This window comes from Colletotrichum paranaense (assembly GCF_030867605.1).
Source record: "Colletotrichum paranaense strain IMI 384185 chromosome Unknown Scaffold_6.1, whole genome shotgun sequence".
Taxonomy (NCBI): Eukaryota; Fungi; Ascomycota; class Sordariomycetes; order Glomerellales; family Glomerellaceae; genus Colletotrichum; species Colletotrichum paranaense.
Genome location: NW_026848964.1, coordinates 698,276 through 717,496, shown reverse-complemented (window position 1 = coordinate 717,496; position 19,221 = coordinate 698,276). Strand labels below are relative to the sequence as shown.

Below are 19,221 nucleotides of genomic sequence, written 5' to 3'. Positions count from 1 at the left end.
CATTTCACTTGTTCCAACCATTGGTTCCGAATCCTCTGCAGGAAGTTCGGATGAGAGACGCACTCACGCTCTACTCTATTGAGATTATTTTTAGACAGGCTGGGAAATAATTCCCGTCACAGAGACATTGAAAGCGTAAGATCTCGACGGGGTAGTTACTTGGGAATCTACTTAAAGTGCCTTGATTTCGCTCGTTTGGTGAATAGATGCCATTGAATCTCCAAACGGGAGAATATCGAGACTGGGGTTCGGACACGGGTCATAGTCTCCTCATATTTCTGGGAGTCTGATTAGTTCACCACCAATCTCTGCACATATCGAATTGAGGGAGTGGAACTCATGAAGCGCCTGGCTTTGATTAAACTCCGGGTTTGAGGTTCCAGATTCTCTCTTTCTCGACCTGAGTTCCGAACACATTACACTCACAATCAATCACTTTCCCATCTACTTCTCCCCGTGTTCACTCAGATAGCTGCGTGAAGCTATGTCATAGCTTGAGCAGTTAGGTGACAACAGATCATGAAGATACGATAGACGAGGAAAAATTGACTAAAGTTTGAGGCCTCCATTATCCCCTTAGGTGATCAAATACAAAAGAAATCGATTACTTCGTCACAATGGCTACGAACGGCACGATGCATGTCGTTGAGAGCCCATTGCAACTAACGGCGTCGTTTTCGCCAAACTAGGTACCTTACCTTATACATCATAATTAGAAGAGCTTTATTCTAACACCTCTCATTCTAACTTCCTGCTTCCTCAATGTTGGGAACAACTATGGCGAAAGTAGATAATTGCAGTTGCTGTTCGGACAACTGCATTGTCTACTTGAATCTCTCACAGTAAGTCTATCCTTGAGCGTCCATTCGTATATGTTCGATTTTGTGCGACCAGGTTTCCAGTGAAGCACAAGGCACTCATCCGAAAGTCAACCGCCTACAAGAAGGTAGCCGCATGCTGAGCAAGGATGTACACTAGTTTGTAAAGTAACAGCTTGTAGTGCTTTTTCGTACAACGTTCTGCTAGGACTGATATTAATTGCCAAGCCTTTCCACAAAACTCCATTTGACGGACGAGTATTGGAAGAGCCTTCCTCACAGTGTTGAAGATTCTCGTACTCGGATCCGAACTACCTAGCTGGGTGATTATTAATTCGGGCTCCTTTGCTTGTCCGACACAGTCCCACGCACATACGACGTTGTTTGGTCGTACACCTCAACCGACAGCTAAACTCTATCATGGCAGGGCCCAAGCGAGGCCCCAATCAAGCATGTCTAAGCTCATGACTAACACATCCGGACTCTAACACTGACCCGTCCGGTCCGTCTTGTCGCCTTTGCTCCACCTCGACTCCGCGGAATTCGGGACGTTCGATCGAATGAGAGGAGGCGGATAGCCCCGGTGGTGATGCACAAGCGGGACGGGTGCTGATCAACTGCATGCCGGGTGGGACAAAGTTCCACTCATGATGGCACGGAACCTCGAAACCTTACACTACACAGACAGGCCTTGCCCAATCCCGGTGCGGGGATGCTATCAATGCCGTGTCTTTCGTGTGTTGGTGCCCCAGTCATCTCAAGTTTATAATGTCGTCGACCTGTTCATCTCTTTACTGTGGGAGGCAAATCATCACCGTACCTATCCAACCCTCATTCACCATGGCCCATGCATTCGGAAACCTGCCCAACGGAGTCGTAAAGACTCCGGAGAAGTTCACCCTCAATGTGCCAGACCAGAGCGTGGATGAATTCTTGCAGCTGCTCAAGCTATCAAAGATCGGACCGGAGACATGGTACAACAAGCAAGAAGACGGCCAATTCGGCGTATCTCGCAAATGGCTCATTGACGCCAAAGAAGCCTGGTTGAACTTTGACTGGCGCAAACAAGAGGCTCGCATCAACTCCGTACCTAACTTCAAAGCTAAAGTCGAGGATGCGGATCTTGGAACGTTGGACATCCACTTCGCCGCGCTGTTCTCCAACAAGAAGGACGCAACACCAGTTATCTTCATGCATGGCTGGCCCGGCTCTTTCCTCGAGTTCTTCCCCATGATCGATTTGCTCGTGAGCAAGTACACCCCCGATACACTGCCGTACCATGTCATCGTGCCGTCTCTCCCGGGCTATGGACTCTCTGCTGGCTCGATTCCGCTTGAGAAAGAGACTCAACAAGAGGCTGTCGCGCGCAGTCTGCATCAGCTGATGCTTGATCTTGGGTTCGGCAGCGGGTATGCTGCTCAAGGCGGTGACGTAGGAAGTTTCATGGCTAGAATTATGTCTGGCTACAAGGAGTGCAAGGCATTTCACTGTGAGTAAAACCAACAACATCACGGGAAGCCCAGGTTAAGGTATTGATAATAATATAGTGAACATGTTGATGCCTACCCCTGAGGATGCTGCTGGTGGCACCGACGGATTGACATCTCAAGAACTTGAACAGACTGGCAGGATGTTGAAATGGCGCTCAACTGGAATGTCGTATGCCCTAGAGCACGGCCTTCGACCAGCAACCATCGGCTTGGTATTGTCAGCGAGTCCGCTGGCGTTGTTGGCTTGGTATGATTTCTTGCCTATAATTATTTTGATTTTTAGGCTTACAGAAAGATTGCAGGATTGGCGAAAAGTACATCGAGTGGGTGGACTCGCGTTACCCGCTTCAGCTGGAGACCATCCTCGAGCTCGTGAGCCTGTACTGGTACACGGACACGTTCCCAAGGAGTATCTACCCGTATCGGCCATTGGCCAAGGCCATGTCCAGTGAAGGCGGTGGCACAACGATTCCTACTTCGAAGGAAACGCCGTTGGGATACTCGTGCTTCCCAGCCGAGATTGGCCTGATGCCAAAGGCGTGGGCAGAAAAGTCATTCCCCAATCTCACGCAGTATCGCACGCATGAGAAGGTAAGATATCAAAAGTTCTGTGTTAATGGAGCGACACTGACTGTGTGATCAGGGAGGACATTTTGCGGCGCTTGAGCAGCCAGCATTGTTGCTGCAAGATGTGGAGGATTTCCTGGCTTCTCTCAAAGCCGCTTCCAAGCTCTGACGTAAACCTTAAGGACATCGAAACACATTTGGTACATCTAGTCATAAATTCGTAAACACCGTGAAAGCTACGAAGTACTCAATCATCTGTCCACTTTCTTCCGTGCACCATCCTGCATTTGAAGTCTTGCCTGTAACTTGCTCTTCAATTCGATGCCCTTTCTACTGCTAGCTGGAGCGTCGTGGCTCACTTTGCATGTACATTGACCACATCGACTTGAGGTTGCTTTTGGTTCTTGATAGGGTCATGGAATTCCGACGGTCGGAAGTCTTGGACATAAGTAACTTCTCCGTTCGTCCTTGAAACGGGGCTGCATCTCTTTTTCCGTTGCCAAAACCTGTGGTAGTCAACCTTGTTAACGTTGCTCAATCTCTCGGGGCCCCGAAAGTTCAAGTAGGGGCTGGAGCTTGCTGGCGACTTACATGCAGGCACCGACGATAACAGCCATGGCAAGCACACCGGCACCGATGCTGACACCGACAATTGTCTTCTTATTGACACCACCAACATCGCCATCGAGCACGCCAGGAGGGTTTGTGCTGGTGGCGGATGCACTTGGGCTCGGCGTGAACTCCTTCGGAGCACCACTGCTCGAGATCAACGACTGCGCATTCGATCCGAAGCTGACTACATCTTGGACAACAGCCTTAGTTGCCACCGGGAAGACAGCTTCAACCCCTGATGCGACGGCCGTGATTAATGTCTCTGTGGCGACAAACTTTCGCAGAGTCTGAAGTTGCGGCGGACAGTTGATCAAGCCAATAGTTACGCATTCTATACCAGTATACGTCACCTTCTTACTCAGCGTCGTCGTGGTAAGCTCCTCTTGACGCTTCTCCTTATCAGTCGCACTAGCAGAGACACTGGTCGCTGTTGTAGTCGGAACACGCGTGCTGGCACAAGCGTCTCCGAGCGTGGTGTAGAATAGTGGAATCTGGGTGTTTGGTACCGGACCCCAGATGCGGTCACCGATCTGGACCGAAGCGCCGGCCGCAGCACCAAGTGCAAACTGGTACGCGTTGACGGCTCGCAAGACGCAACCGTTCTCGTCTGGAGTCGACAGGGCCGTGACGTTGGTGCTCAACTCAGCAATATTTGCAAATACGCTGACCTCTATCCCGGCTGAGGCACCTGGGACCTTGATAGTGTTGTTGAAGAGTTCAATTTCCTTGCTGTCGACAGGAGACGAGATCTCAATGCCGGCACTGAAGCCTGCGCGGAGGATGGCCTTGAGCTCTACGCCGGCGCTCTCAATGATGACGGGGAGGAATTCGAATCGACCACCCTTGCTAAAGTCATTGGATCAGCGACGGGGTGATTAATGTGAAACAAGGAGAAACTCACAAGTTGACACTGGAAACATTCTTCGAAAAGAGTGCGATATCAAAGCCGACTTCATCGTCCATCCGAAGGTGGAAGCCGCTACTCATCTGAAGCTCACTCTCAACACTCAAGATTAGGTCGATGGAAAACACAACGCCCAGAAGCAAGTCGTCTCCAATCTTTGAGCCTAGGGGTGTAGTTGATGTGTAGAGGTTGAGCGTGTACGACAAGCCAGCTGACAGGGTGGTATCAAGCTGCATGTAAATCTCCAAATCTTCAAACCCAAAGCCTAGGCTCGCCTCAGGGAACGAAAGCACATCGAGGTCAAATGTAATGTTCAATGGTGGAAAATCAAAGTCATTAGCATCTAGGCCGTCAGACAAGTTATCAACCACTCCGGAAACGTAGTTCTTTGCGTAAGCGGTGATGTTGTCAAAAGTCTCTTCAAACTCGTTTCCAATGTCAGTCGCGACCTTCGTTGCGTTGAAAGTGCCGTCGATCGTGAGGTGAGCACTGGCTTTGCCTTTGATGTAGCACTTGGTGCACACTACTTCAATGCCCGCACTCGCTGTAACGTTGACACTAGCCTCAGCCTCTTGCTCACTAGGGTTGAGACTGTTAGTGTGGTGCATCCGATGAGCTGCTTGCTTAAAGTGTAATTACTTACTACTTGAAGAGGATCGCATTGTCAAACCCAGTGTCAAGTGAAGTACTGTTACTGAACTTGGTTTCTCTTCCCTCAAGCCTCACGCTGGAGAGATACCGTCGGATGGCTAGCAGTGTGTTGGAAGCTGTCTTGCCAGGATTGCTTCGCACCACCAGACCTACCGGGGCTGCATGGTGGCTAGCGAGAACAAGCCAACAGACAGCAAGTGTCCAAAAAAGAATTGATGTGAGTTGTGGCAACATTGTGTACACTTCACTGGGTTCTGACAGTGAGAGGCCGAAGAGAGGAGTTTACTTGTTTCTCGAGGTTGAACTCCATGGAGAAGGCGTGGAAATGATGCTTAATTTGACTATTTTGCCATCCCCGGTCTTATGGTTTGATGTGCAAAGGGGTACATACTCCCGACAGAGCTTCACGAGCCTGATTCCCAAAACGTGAAGTTTGTTGGTTCAACCCATGCAGTTCGCCGGTCGGCGCAGTAGCAGAACCCCGGCTTGATTCATGTCTCGGCCGGACGCAGGGGGGGCGACTTGGTGCTGTGATGGCTGCATGACTGGGGTCACAATCTCCTTGGACATTCCAGAATGTCACAGCCTTCTTTGAGGCGGAGACGGGTTGCAGCCAATATTGGGTTAATCACAGCTAACTTCTAGTCGGCGACTCATCGTCTTCGCAAGGCGTGGAGCGATGGGCAAGATTATAACAAGCTGACAATCGAAGCTAGGGCGCCAACGAGAACATAAGATGCTCCTAGTATTGGCATTCCTGTGAAGAATCTAGAGTTATCGTTCTATTGAAGAAAAAGACCCTGGTAGGGACGTCAGATTTGAAACGTGAAGTGGTGATAGGCAACAGTATCTCGAGTCAGGTTAGTTCGTCGCATCCTGCATGTCGTGACCACACTATTTTGTGTTCGACAAGGCTAAGAAGAGTGGCTTGCTGCACTAAAACCGCATAAGGGGCACACCACGGTACCACCCTACTGGCCACATGGGATCACTGCAGGAGCATTCAGCCGAATCTTTTTTTGACCTTTCTCAACACCATCACCGATGCCAAATTGGACGGAACAAGACATCAAAAACGCGAAAAAAGACGTGTCGACGCAAAGCCGCCAAAGCCTGGAGCATCCCCTACACCACCTCTACCACCAGCTCACGCCCGGCAGGAAGACGTGCAGAGAGGCCAAGCAGGAGTACCAACGACTCAGCGTATCTCAGGAGAGGTCTCTGGCTGCCTGGACCATTTCGCAGGCGGAGCTGGGATTCCCCGTCCCCCGTCCTCAGATCAAGGAGTTTGTGTTGAAGGTGCTCGCCGCGCAGGGTAACACCCGCGGGCTGCAAGAGGTGGATTGAGCTCTTTTTGGGACGGTATCCTACTATCACGGTGAAGTCACTGAGGAACGATGGGAATAGGTATAAGAAGGGAAAGGTAGCAGAGACACAGGAAACGGGAGAGGCAGAGGCCGGAGCAGGGATAGAAGCTAGAGCAGCGGCACAGGATGGGGCAGGGGAAGGAGCTGGAATAGTGACAGAGCTTGGAGAAACGACAGAAGCTGGAGGGGTGGCGGGAAGTCAGGCAGAGGTGGAGGATGAACCAGTGGTAGAAGCTGGAGCAGGGACAGACGTCGAGGCCGAGGCCGAGGTGGATGAAGTGGACATGGAGACCCCAGCCGGCCAGAATAACAACGAAGACATGGAGACGTGGGAGCCGTGACGGCCCCCACGTTGTGTTGGTTGTTTGATTGTAGCCTACTGCAACGATCGCTTCGCATCTTAAGGGTCGCACGTATGCAGCTCCATGTTTCAGGCACGTTTATTGCAGGTTTGGTGGTGGCTCATGAGTCGCGACCAACGCGACCAACTGCATGGGAAGCGGGCTGTGATTATCGGTGTTGGAACAGCATTTGGTTTTCGCACGAAGTTGTATTGATCTTGCCAGCAGCGGGGTCAATGATTTACTGACTGATAGCAAAATAGCCGTTTAGCTTCATTGGCTCTAAATGCCGGGTTTCTAAATAAAGGCTTGTACAGATATCACGATGCAGCAACAGCTTTCGAGTTGCTCGGGAGGTCGAACACCTTGCCAGGATTCATGATCCATCTAACAAATAGTCAGCATGGCGCAAGCGTAGCGTTCGGGCCGTCAATAGACTTACTTTGGATCCACTGCCTGCTTCAACGTCCTCATGAAATCAATAGCATCAACGCCGAGCTCATCAACAAGACAATCTTTCTTCCCGATGCCGATGGCATGTTCTCCCTACAGATAGAGTCAGCAGGGCAGTTACCAAATCTTTCATCGTCGCAGGAAAAGATTACTCACTGAGACAGTACCCTCCATCTCCAATGCTCTGCCCATCATATCATGAACACACTTGGCAACCGAAGCCCGCTGCTCCTCGTTCTTCGGGTCATACATAACCGCCTGGTGGAAATTGCCGTCTCCAACATGTCCAATGACGCTCGCAAAGAGACCGAGCTTTCCAGAGTCTTCTTTCGACAATGCTGTAGACCGTTTTTGATTAGCGGATGTGTCTCGAGACTAAGTACAAAACGTTGGCAGATTTTCCAAGGCTTACTGATTATCTCGGCCAATCTCGAGATCGGCACAGCCACATCCGTAGACCAGAGAGAGTACCCCTCTGGCTTGATCGACGTCATTGTCCAAAGAGCTTCCTTTCTCGCGGCCCATAGATCGGCTTCTTCCTGCTTGTTTCTGGCGAAGAAGACCTTGCGGGGCTTAAACGGCTGCACAATCTCTTTGACCCTGGCAACATCCCCCTTGATACCATCGGTGGTCCCGGCGAACCTAAATAACCAAAGTCAGCACTAGTAGAAGAAGATAGAGCATAAAGTGACAGCTCACTTCAAAAACAACGTCGGACTCTCATCCCACGCAGTCTTCCTAACAGCCTCACTCCCATGCCGATTAATTACCTCCATCTGCACCTCATCCAAAAACTCCAACGCCCCAAGCGGCACCCCGCTCCGAATCAACCCCGTCGCCGCCCTCGCCGCCTCCTCAATCGTTCCAAACGACACCACGGCGACACTCGTATCCGCCGGCGCGACAGCCAGCTTCACAGTCGCCTCCGTCACGATCCCCAACGTGCCCTCGGCGCCAACAAACAGGCTCGTAAGGTTATACCCGGCCGAGTTCTTGCGCGGCCGCCGACGCGTCTTAATGATGCGCCCATCGGCGAGTACGACGGTCAGGTTGACGACCCAGTCCCTCATCGTGCCGTAGCGGAAGGCGTTTGTGCCGCTACAGTTTGTGGAGACCATGCCGCCGATGAAGGCTGTGGGGGAAGGGTCAAGCGGGAGGAAGAGGCCTGAGGATTGAATCTCTTTGTTGAGGGTTACCCAGTTTACGCCTGGTTGGACAACGACGTCCATGCTGGGTTTGTGTTAGGACTGGCGGACTCCGTGGTAGAAGGAGGAGGAAAAGTACTCGTCAGGATGGAAAGCAATGATCTTGTCCATGTGCACAAAGTCAATGCATATTCCGCTGTACGGCGATGAGAAGCTTCCCTCGACGGAAGATCCAGCGCCGAAAGGCACTAGGACTGGTCAGAACTCTGATGATAGTTGCGATAGCTCCAACAACGAAATACTGTGTGAGCCCAGATTTGAAGAGGCAACTTACCCATAGGCACATTGTACTTGTTGCAAATCTTGGCTATCTGCGAAACATCCTCAGTGGTCTTGGGGTAGACGATAGCCACAGGGCGACCGCTTGAGTTGGACGTAGACCAGTCAGAGTGGCCATGCACCTCAATCTCATCTTCATCGAAGCTGACCGCCCCTTCATCCAGAGCGTTGGAGATCTCCCGAGCCGCCTTTGAAACCTTTCAGCAAAACATCCTCGCCGTTTGTGGATCTAGAATTTACAGTACCTTTACCATTTCCTTCCGGCTCGCGAAATCCACATGGGATAGCTTCGCTTGTCCCTCGGCGGCCGGTCCCGAGGTGCTAGATCGGCCGATGAGGTATCCGGCAAAGAGCGGGATGGCGCCGAGAACCAAGAGTTGGAGAGGTATGAGTTTACCGCTTCTCTTGGATTGTGGCCCTGTGTGAGCTGATCGGAAGAACTTGGCTCTTGATGAACTGGTTCCTGGACCAATCGACCGGAATGGCGCGCGTCTAGCGGTGCCGCTCGTCAGAGCGCGACAGCGAGTGAGTCCGCGGAACGCCATTGATTCGACTTGTTATGCTCCGGTGTGTTTTCTTAAGTTGACTGAAGGATGTTGTGGTCAGTCAAATGCCCCGTTGATGAGCCGCGATACGGTCCGCCCTCAGGACAGGTTAGGGGGCTCAGATGACGCGTTCCCCCGGACAACTCAAGCAGGAGACCCTCAGGTACGAGCAAATTGCAAAATCTGGAACATGAAGACCCATGTATATGAAGGCTTTTCAATTGATTGATGGTATCGAGTCGCAAGACAGCGACGTTGATGGCCGCGTGCAACGAGTGCCGGAACTACCAAGGGGGGAATCTCCCTCCCCTAGCCCCGGAAACCGGACGAGGATTGGGCCGAGGCAAGCCGCGCGTGCTCATAGCGAGAGCCGGCCACTCAGAGTAGCTCAACGTCTATAAGACGTTATCGACCAGTTTTTAACTATCCGAGGCTTCTTCTCTCGTAAACCAAGTATGACACGTCAAAGTTTTTATCTTTCTGAGAGAATGAAGAAGTGTCCGAGCTACAGCATAACATCAGTACTCGTACTACCTCAACTGGGATGAGAATCCGTCGCCAATTCGCTCTAATGAGACGCCGAGGTCATCACGAATAAGTCAGCCAGAATCTCATCAACGGCAGTGACTCACTCACAACCTCACTCACCATCCTATACTCTCTCACCTCACCACGAATCTCACACATTTTACTCCCATAACTCAAAGCGATCATTAATCTCAAACCTCAAAATGCCGCCCTCAACCCCCCTAATCCTTCCAAAATCCCACCCCTCCCCAGCAAAATTCCAAACCCTCCTCGACCGCTACAAATCCCTCCGCCTCTCATCCCTCCTCCTCTCCCCATCCTGCTTCGGCTCCACCCACGCCCGCGAAGTCGCTTTCCCCCCAGAGAAATGGGTTTTCCGCCTGACGAACCCCAGCGCGACAACAATAATCATCTACGAGGATGCGGCCTCATCACCGTCTCCCACCGATGAATCCCCTTCCACCCCCTTAGACAAGGCTCTCATCGCAGAATGGCTAGCAACACTAACAATCACCGGCCCCCTCGACTCAGAAACCCTCTCAGCCTCCCTCCTAGACTTTGGTCCACCGCACCAATCCTCACCAGACTTCCCCATATCTCAATACGTCATAAACGGCATGTTCGTAACACCCTCGGCACGAGGAAAACAACTCGGCACCAAGCTACTCGAATTCGCCAAAGCCCATGTCGCTTCAGAAATAGCAACTACTCGCGCAGAAGGGAAGGAGAAGGAGAGGGCACGGATATCACTCATCGTAGACTACGACAATGAACCCGCCCGCAAGACGTATGCGAGGTGCGGATTCGAGATTGTTCGTCGGTATTGGTTTAATGATTACCGTGAGGGAAGGGAACCGAGGACCGAGGCGGCGATTATGACGGTTGACCTTTGACAACCGTTGCATGCGGACCAAAAAGCCCAAAAAACTTGTTGGACATCAATTTGATAGCATTCGCTTGGCAAGCAAAAAGGTCGCTGCCGATGACTATAGACGGAGGCAGAGAGCATTGTTGTAGATAGATGCACATCATGTCACAGATTCACTTTATCAGAGGCATTGTGTTTGGTAAGCATTATATTGTTTTTGTACTAGTTCATCAATCCCTGACTTGCTGGAAACCTACCAGTCCGTCGCATCTCTCGGTTACCCACGAGATCCAAACACCTCATTATCATGTCCAAAACAACATCCTCAATAGAGACCCTCGGCGATAGCCAAAACCTTCTGGGCCTTCTCTTCGCCCAACTCCTCCTCGAGCCAAGCAACCGCCTTCTCCTCCAGCATCTCCCAGCTGTCCCGCTCCTCTGGAAGGACCTTGCGCAGGTAGGCAACGACTGCAGAGGTAGATATGACTCCCTCGTCATCAATACCAAGCGAGCGCAGAGCGTTCTTCACCACCTCCAAAGTAGTGCCAATGATGTTGAAGATTTCCTTCGAAGAGTCCCAACTACCGTTGAAGTTCTGGAGCGATACTATGGCAGAGAACGGATCAGTAGGTGATGAGAAGTTGTCGTATCCCGGTAGCACAATGTTGGGAGAATCTTGGCCCTTTTTGAACTTTTTCTTCTTCATCGACAGGTCAAGAGTAGACTTCACAACAGGAGCAGCGGCTGAAGGAGTCTCATTTTCCCAATCATCATCAGGATCTTCACCAGGGAGGGGCATGCTTGCAGCTTCAGACATCTCCCGGTAGTATTGATCCAGCAGAGCGGCATCAACCTGGGCCGTGGGAGGGGCCAGCGCGGCAGCTTGGACGATGGGAGGCTCTCCGCTGTCAGACCATTGGGGAGCTGCGCTTGAGCTGCCAAAGAGACCTCCAACTTGTGGAACGGAGGATGTAGACTCGTCACTGGCAGACCGATGAGAAGCGCTACCAAACAGACCTCCAGTCGGAGGCACGGACGAGACAGAATTGGCAGCCATGGTTTGACCAAACAAACCTCCACCAGATCCGATTCCACCAAAGAGAGATCCTCCAGCTTGCCTTGTACTGGCTGGGGATGCGCCGAATGCATTAGTGGTAGAAGAACGTGAGCCAAACGGGCTGGTGGAAGCTGGATTGGGTGGCGCAGAAGCCGTGGGATGTCCGAACAAGCCTCCGCCAGATCCACCAAAGAGTCCAGATCCTCCAGCGGTCGGGGCAGCACCAAAGGCACCAGTGACAGACGAACTTGCACCAAAGAGGCCACCGGCAGCTGAGGTAGACGACGGGGCAGGGGCTACAGGGTGGCCGAATAAGGATCCAGGGGGCTGGTGGAAGGCCGTAGGCGCTGTCGGGCGTTGCTGTTGCTGGGGAGTGGAAGAACCGAATCCGCCGAACAACGAACCGCCGGTAGGTGGTGGAAATGGGTTTGAGGAAGCCGTTGAGGTTGACATACCGAACTCTGATGCGCGTGTTGATGATGGGGAAGCGGCGCCGAATAACAGTGATGAGTTTTGACCATCATCAGGAGCTCGGGACCGTGATCGGGAAACCATGCCTCCCCGACCACCTAATCTAGGATCTGGCCCCCTCTGGAGATTCGAGAACAGATTCTGTGCTCCAGGTTTGGTCTGCTCTGGGTTGACCTGCTCTGTATTGGCGGCGGGGATGTTTGGAGTGTCGTTCTGCTCAACAGCAACAAAGGAGCACCATTTGCCTCCTACCTGGAACTGGACGCCAAGTCGGACGGCCTCTCGCTCAACCATGCTGGGGAAACGGCCGGGATTCTGCGCTTCTAGAAGGTTGCCATCTTTACCCTTGGCGTGATAGATCCAGCCACGGCCTTCTTCCAGTTCCTTAACAGCCTTGCGAGCGGCGAGCTGATGAATCGTCTCGGCCTTATCGTCAAGCAGGGTGATGGGGATTCGGAGCTCCAAGGGACCCTGGGATGAGGTGCCGCGCAGAACCAGAGCCTCCGGAGTCTTGGATCTCAGCTCTCTGTCGGGAGAAAGCAAGAGATAGACAGTAGTGCGGCTGAAAGGGAAAAGAGGCGGGATCTGGAAGGGAGCTTGAAGGATCTTGGGAGGCTTGACTATCGGAATGTGTGAGTACCGGTCCAGGCCCGAGCCGTCGCCTTGAGCTTGGGCATCCTCCATATCAACATCGTCGTCTGCACTGGTGTCAAAGAGGGAAATCGGCTTGGCGGGATTTCCGGGTTCTTTGCCATCGGCTGTCTTCTCGCGAGCCGCATCTTCGGGTTCAATGATATCAAAGTCATCTTCAGGCTCCGTCTCAGACTCGGCATCGGCATATTTGACCTCGAGGGTATAGTCATTGATATGGGGAGTGAGAGCTCCCTTGAGCATGCGGACGACTTTGCCAGACATTTTCTCTCCCTCGGAGACAGATTGCGAGAAGCCATTGCCAGCTCGAGCGAGGCCTTCAATGAGAGAGTGGCTGACACCGCTGCCGACACCGAGGGTAAAGAGACGAATGGCGCCCTTGGATTCACTAACCATTCTGTTCACCATGCCGAAGAGGCGATCTTGGTCCCAAACCTCGCCGTCGGTGAGGACGAAAGCCTCAAGATCAAGGTCGATGTGGCGTCGCTTGAAAGTTGACTCGATGGGGTTATAGATCTGGGTGCCTCCGTAGTTGGCGGAAAAGGTGTCAATGTGTCGCATGGCAGTTTCCATGGTGTTCTGGTCATATATGACGGACTTTGGGAACAAGAAATCATGCCTGGAGCCAAAGCTACAGATGTTGAACATGGAACCGACAGGTAGAGATTTCATAAAGACTCTAAGAGCATTCTTGAGATCTTGCATTTTGTTTCCTTCCATAGAACCAGAGCGATCACAGATAAAGACAACTTCGGGCTTGGTGGCAGCAATCTTGAACTTGGGCACAAGGGTGGCCATGAGGGCCTGCTGATGAGGGATGGCGGGGTGCGTCTCGAGAACAGCAACGGGGTTGGAGGTGTTTGTCGCGATGACCTGGACAATGAAGTCGCGTTCCAGTTGAGCAGTGCCTAGAGAGAGAGTGGCACTCGCAAGCTGGAGAGAAGGTGTAGCGTTGGCGCACATAGTGGACGTTGAGCCGATAGAGACAGAAATGGGATGTGAAGGCGACTGGATCGACTTGATGAAGCTTCCAGCCGGCACTTGGGCATCAACTACTATGCGAATACCGTCCTCTGCAGAGACATTGGTGGGCTTGGCCAGTAACTCGCCGGGAAAAGCGCCATATCGCGGGGCAATAGAAGTGGGAATGGTGAACCTGATGCCGTCAACTTCGGCATCGTGCTTCAACTCGCCGAGGTATTCAATCTCGACGGCAATCTGGGCGCCAGCGGGCACGTTGCCAATGGTGGTGGTGAAGACATCGCTCGCGTCAGGGAGTTGCTCCAAGAGACCAGCAGTTTGGCCCTTGGAAACAGCTTGGTTGTATGTCTTGCGAGCAGCAGTCTTCTCTTGGACAACGCCACGAATGACACGATCGTTGTTGATGGTGCAGGTAAAAGCAACTACGGACACGCCGTCGTAGAGGGGAAAGGTGTAGCGAAGCTCGGGGATGGGTGCCGTCGATGAGGGGTTGACAAAGGTTTGGGTGAGAGTTGTCCGAGATGCCGATGCAACGATGCGAGCGTGCACCGACTGTGAAAGTGTGGGAAGATATTGCCGCGCATGTTTCTGATGCCGATGCGGGTCGATGTAGTAGAGACCGCAAATGTGTTGATATGTAGGCTGGACCCCAAACAGACCGGGTCCGCCACTGGGGCGGGGTTGACCGAAGAGCATGATGGGATTAGGTACGTCGGGTCGATTTGACGTGGGATGATGAAAAAGACTCATCGGGATGGCTAAGTGGCCGTGAGTAGCAGAAGATTGAGTTGTTTTCTGCTAGCTGTTGGGAACGTCCCGTCTGGTGTTGTTGACTGAGATGCCCCTGGGATGTGTCGTCGTATACCAGGAACGTCTGGATGAATATCCGCAAAAGGATAGGCGGTGATGAAGCTTGGTGTACAGTTGATATGGATAGGAGTAAAAAGAAGAGGAGACACACAGAGACCTGAGAACCTGAGGATTCTTATATGCATCCATCACCAAAGGCAGGACCGGTCGTTGGCGGCCGCTCCTTCTCGGTCGTTCGTCAAGCGTCACTTAGCGCTGCCAAAGTACCAAAGGCAATTGCAGGCAACAGCTCCCTACTACAAAGAGCCAATCATCGCTCGCTTTGAGACAGGATAAAAGAATCTGATTGGCCGAGGTGATCAGCTCGAAAGCTGCCTTTGGTAAGCAGTTTTGACGCTAGCAGGGGAAGACCGAGACGTACAGGGGCATTCAGTGACCTACAGGGGTGTCATCGCCCCATAATCGGCTGCCATCTCCACTTTTGTCCGCCAGAACGTTGTGCGCCGCTGCGTATTCCGCCCCAAGGCTGACTTTCCACCACCACGCAAAGCCAATCAGACCTCTTCTCTGCCATCTGCTTTGTAATGCGCCCTCTCGCATTTTGCTCTTTCAACTTCATCTCTCCCTCTTTCGTCAATATTTCCCTCATTCTCGACCTTTGATTCGCCAATGGCTTCGTCTGGCTGCCCAGGCTCCCAGTTAAGCATAAACCGATGTGGTTGCCTGACAGTTGAATCAAAGGATGACTCATCCAGCGCAGTGATGTGTCTTGCAGCTTACTATCAGTGCTCAACAACGCAGCTAAGCAAGTAATGACGCTGCTCGAGACTCTTGGTATCTTCTTTCAAGGACAATCAACCCCCATCGACCCTTTTTGACTCATGTTACACTACATACCATTATCATTACAACAAATCCAGAGCTTTCATCCGCCAAACCCTAGAATGTGTCTCTCCAACTCTCCAAAATCCCCAAGATCTTGACCAGTCAGGGCTAGATCCTGGTTGTGGTAGATCGAGTTCCAATTATACGCATCTTCGGGCAACAAATCAGCCATCCCTTCCGCTTGCTCAAACGCCTGTGCATCCTCGACTCCTGGGGCGGGCTGCATCCAAAGATACGAGATATCGTTCCACAAACTCGAGTCCAGCAGACTCCGCGATCCCAGTTGGCTCGCCCTGCTACCCCCCGACGGCGTCAGGCCCCCTCTCTCGACCGAACCCCGCATCGTCATATCTCTGAAGCTCTGCTGACGTGCTCTAGCATCCTCGCCGGCACCTTTATCCTCCGACGACGTAGACACCGCCATCGTTGCGGGCGACTGCTGCCCACCGCTAGGCCCTGACCCTGTAGCCACTGAGGGATATGAACGAAACTCGCTTGGGCTGTTCTTGGGAATGTCCAGAAACGTCGACAGATGGTCTCGCATTCGCCTGACTTCTCGAGCTCGCTGGAGCGCGAACTCATTGCCGCGGCCTACCAGGTAATCGAGTATCTCTAGTGCCTCTGATAATCCTGGGCTGGGTGCCAATTTCTGGCTCTCCTCGCAGGTCGAGTCGATCGTCATCGTCAGGATCATGATGAAAGCAGCCGAAAAGATGGCGTCGAGATCGAAGAAGCCAAAGGTTGCTACAACGTGGTCATCCGTCAGTCAAGATCCCAGACGAGGATTCGTGGATCGGGAATCGCTTCGACGTACTTAGGATGTTCCTCTTCCGTAACAGCATCAGAACCTCTAACAGTCGACGGGCCGCTTCTGAACACGTTCGACTCAATCTCCCAAGTGGCGAGGACCCCAAGCTTAGACTTCCTCCACTTTCCTCGTCAAAGATCAGTTTCGAGACGTGGAGCATCACAGGCCGTATCGTCAAGAGAATCGCCTACACAAGTCATTAGCGATGTCAAGGCACAATGCTGCAGAAATAACCTACCTGATATAGCATCATGTGGAGATACGCCGATGTTCTCAAAGAGACGTCTCCTTCCATGGATGGCATATCAGACAGCTTGGGCGAGAACTCGCCCGGGATCTCCTTGGCAATCCAGTATAACGACTGGACAATTTCCTGCACGTTTGGAACGAACGTCTCTTCCGGGTGGTTCCCTGGTCCATAAATCGCTGATAGAGTTAGCTCCCACCGTCTGCTTCGAACACGACAGCCATCTTACTTGATAGGATTCTTCCGGTAACCTTTGCGATTTTAATATTGGTTCGCAGAGGAAGCGCCGGTGGGAAACCTGGGGAGTCCGTCGGCATATCGATTTCGATAACATCGTCCAGAATCCCGGCAGGGTTGCCAGTTGCTGCCGCCAGTCGTCTACACACCGCGTCAGCTCATCCTCCATCCATTCCTCGGCGCCTCGTTCCTCACCTCTCTTGCATATACACAGTCCACCAGAGACGGTTCAAATGCACCTTCTCCGACTGTAACAAGTGTTGCGTCCCCGACTTGCGATGATACCCATGCGTTGTCGCCAGTCGAAGGGCTGAGCTGATCTACGCAGTTTAGTATCCTCATAAAAATACCAAGAAGACAGGGACAACTTACATAAAGATATGCCTCCTCTTTCCGATTCGCATTCTGCAAATACACCGCCGCCAAAGCATGAATCTCGATCCCCAGTTTGCCCAGCCCGTACAGCTCGCTCAAGCTCGGCAACCGAGCCTGCACGTGCGCAAACATGCTAGCCCCGGGAACCGGCGAGCCCCCGCCCTTCTCCTCCCCGTCGAAGCCGCCCGAGAACAGCTTTCCAATGGCAAAAACAAGTAGCATCTCTAGATACCACGGCATCTGCGCCTGTGATACAGCCTGTGATGTATCAGCCAAATTCGCGTAGAAGAAGGCGAGGCGGTCCGAGAACTCGCGCGTGTCGATGTGGTGCTGTGTATACCCGATGAAGAAGGTCATGCTCTCGAAGAGACGGCGGGCTTCGTCTTCCGAGGGCAGGGTGATGCCTCCAACGCCGGCGGGGCCATCGTCGAGGGGCTTTAGGGTCGTCGTTTGGGAGAGGGAGCGGGCGGGTGGTTGCATTGGTTCTCGGCGGCCTAGACGCGGATGCTCCAAGAGGTTTTGCAGTCGTGAGCCAAAGGTGTGGCTTGAGCTAAGTGACGAGTCGGCCGCGATGGCTGGTGAAGTTTCGTTAGCACACGAACCGAGGCTATATGCGAGGCGAAGCATCGGACTCACCGGAGCCAGGAGATGATGCAACATGGTTGTTACCATGGCCTCCAGATGTTGGATTGGTCGGCGTCGGTGACGTGAGTTGATCCAGGGCTAATCCCAGAAGCGTCGAGGCAGCATTTACCTGCGTGGCGTTATCCGTGGGTGTCTGCGCCGTCGCCCTCGTCGGTGGCCGGTCTGGCGACGCTCCTTGAGTGGTTTGAACTCTGATAGTCTCACTGTCTCGAGCTACAACTCCGTCAATACTGCCAACTGGAAGGTATCGATACAGCGTCACTTACATAGCGTCGGTCCGAGACTGAACCCCTGGCCTTCATACCGTGCCAGTCTCTCCTGGAGATCTTGAATCCTCCTATGGAGACCCGTCAGCACACAGAAGTGCATGTGCATAGACATACGCTACACTTTGGGTATCGATGAACTCACGTAACAGAATAGACCCGCTTCTTTCCCGGTTCGGGGAACTGACACTCCAGATCCCGCTTGCTGCAATACGTGCACGGCGCCTCGCCGGAGCACTTTACCTTCTTCCGTCTGCACGTAAGACATCTGCCGGATACCCCAATACGTCAGTGACCAACAATCGAACAACTTCATGCATGCATGCAAAGCCTGGAAAAACAGATGGAAACAATGGGTCTCGATGGTCCAGGCTCACGCAATGTGGTGCTCCCGAGGTGATCGAGACCGGGTGCGCGGACGGGCACGGGGGTGAAAGGGGTCTCGGAGACTCACGCCGAAATGGTCTTGGCCGCTTCGCGACTTACGCCGTGTCTGCTGCTCATTGACAGGCGCCTCGGTGACGCATGGGATCCCAAATCCATGATTTTTTTAATATTACAGATGAAACGTATTCAAGCAGCGCGGTTGATGATGTCTGACCGAATTGTGCCTGTCTATGGTTGTTGACCCCGAAGTCTTGGGGGCTGGATGTCGGGCAAGTGTGGTGAGGGGAGATACGCGGAGGTGGAGGGGACGGGAGATAAGGGACGCTTCGCCGAACCTCGGAGCGGGGAGTGGCACGCCGGTACTAAGGCTTATCGTCCTATCGCTGCCAACAATTGGCTTCCCTCTTCGTATCGATTCAAAGTTGATTTAGTCATGTTCTAGAGCTCATTCCAAATTCGATCTTCGAGATACAATACGAAGACGCAAATCATTTGGTCACTTTCTTACTTTTGGCGATTATGTCCTAAGCAATGGCTACTTATAGATCGAACCTAGGGGACTTCAAGTTGCAATGAACCTATCTCGACTCATCCGCTCGAACCAGCGGGATGGCAGAGCCCCCGTCAACATCGCCACACAGGGCAAGCCCTTTGCTGTCTTGAAAGCAAATCAAAGACGAACATTCACTCAGAGGATTGCGTTTTTACGTTTACCGTCAAGGGCATGTAGCGCTTTAGATACAGAATCGAGGGCCGTAGGCGCGGGGCCGAGA

The 19,221-nt window shown here is 52.6% G+C and overlaps 7 protein-coding genes across 7 annotated transcripts; 3 read left to right on the top strand and 4 right to left on the bottom strand.

Annotated features, from left to right (window-relative positions):
- Nucleotides 1-1,658: 1,658 nt before the first annotated feature.
- CPAR01_07853 (epoxide hydrolase) lies at nt 1,659-3,044 on the top strand (the record flags this gene model as incomplete). Its single annotated transcript, XM_060492122.1, has 4 exons — nt 1,659-2,307; nt 2,366-2,555; nt 2,611-2,899; nt 2,952-3,044. The coding sequence occupies 4 exons, from the start codon at nt 1,659-1,661 to the stop codon at nt 3,042-3,044; spliced, it is 1,221 nt and encodes a 406-aa protein (XP_060348492.1).
- A 186-nt stretch (nt 3,045-3,230) lies between these two features.
- On the bottom strand, nt 3,231-5,276 carry CPAR01_07852 (uncharacterized protein; the record flags this gene model as incomplete). Its single annotated transcript, XM_060492121.1, has 4 exons — nt 3,231-3,454; nt 3,504-4,333; nt 4,389-4,982; nt 5,035-5,276. The coding sequence occupies 4 exons, from the start codon at nt 5,274-5,276 to the stop codon at nt 3,231-3,233; spliced, it is 1,890 nt and encodes a 629-aa protein (XP_060348491.1).
- An 810-nt stretch (nt 5,277-6,086) lies between these two features.
- CPAR01_07851 (uncharacterized protein) lies at nt 6,087-6,750 on the top strand (the record flags this gene model as incomplete). Its single annotated transcript, XM_060492120.1, has 2 exons — nt 6,087-6,380; nt 6,427-6,750. The coding sequence occupies 2 exons, from the start codon at nt 6,087-6,089 to the stop codon at nt 6,748-6,750; spliced, it is 618 nt and encodes a 205-aa protein (XP_060348490.1).
- A 320-nt stretch (nt 6,751-7,070) lies between these two features.
- On the bottom strand, nt 7,071-9,232 carry CPAR01_07850 (glycolate oxidase; the record flags this gene model as incomplete). The annotated part of the gene is made up of 8 exons (XM_060492119.1): nt 7,071-7,137; nt 7,193-7,296; nt 7,360-7,541; nt 7,616-7,845; nt 7,903-8,433; nt 8,488-8,596; nt 8,683-8,875; nt 8,933-9,232. 8 exons carry the CDS (start codon nt 9,230-9,232, stop codon nt 7,071-7,073), a joined length of 1,716 nt encoding a protein of 571 aa, XP_060348489.1.
- Nucleotides 9,233-9,963: 731 nt separating this feature from the next.
- On the top strand, nt 9,964-10,653 carry CPAR01_07849 (uncharacterized protein; the record flags this gene model as incomplete). Its single annotated transcript, XM_060492118.1, has 1 exon — nt 9,964-10,653. The coding sequence occupies one exon, from the start codon at nt 9,964-9,966 to the stop codon at nt 10,651-10,653; it is 690 nt and encodes a 229-aa protein (XP_060348488.1).
- A 300-nt stretch (nt 10,654-10,953) lies between these two features.
- CPAR01_07848 (vault protein inter-alpha-trypsin) lies at nt 10,954-14,484 on the bottom strand (the record flags this gene model as incomplete). The annotated part of the gene is made up of 1 exon (XM_060492117.1): nt 10,954-14,484. One exon carries the CDS (start codon nt 14,482-14,484, stop codon nt 10,954-10,956), a length of 3,531 nt encoding a protein of 1,176 aa, XP_060348487.1.
- A 1,039-nt stretch (nt 14,485-15,523) lies between these two features.
- Nucleotides 15,524-18,604, bottom strand: CPAR01_07847 (uncharacterized protein; the record flags this gene model as incomplete). The annotated part of the gene is made up of 9 exons (XM_060492116.1): nt 15,524-16,227; nt 16,298-16,478; nt 16,530-16,717; nt 16,768-16,916; nt 16,971-17,095; nt 17,148-17,725; nt 17,787-18,008; nt 18,062-18,132; nt 18,516-18,604. 9 exons carry the CDS (start codon nt 18,602-18,604, stop codon nt 15,524-15,526), a joined length of 2,307 nt encoding a protein of 768 aa, XP_060348486.1.
- Nucleotides 18,605-19,221: the final 617 nt, after the last annotated feature.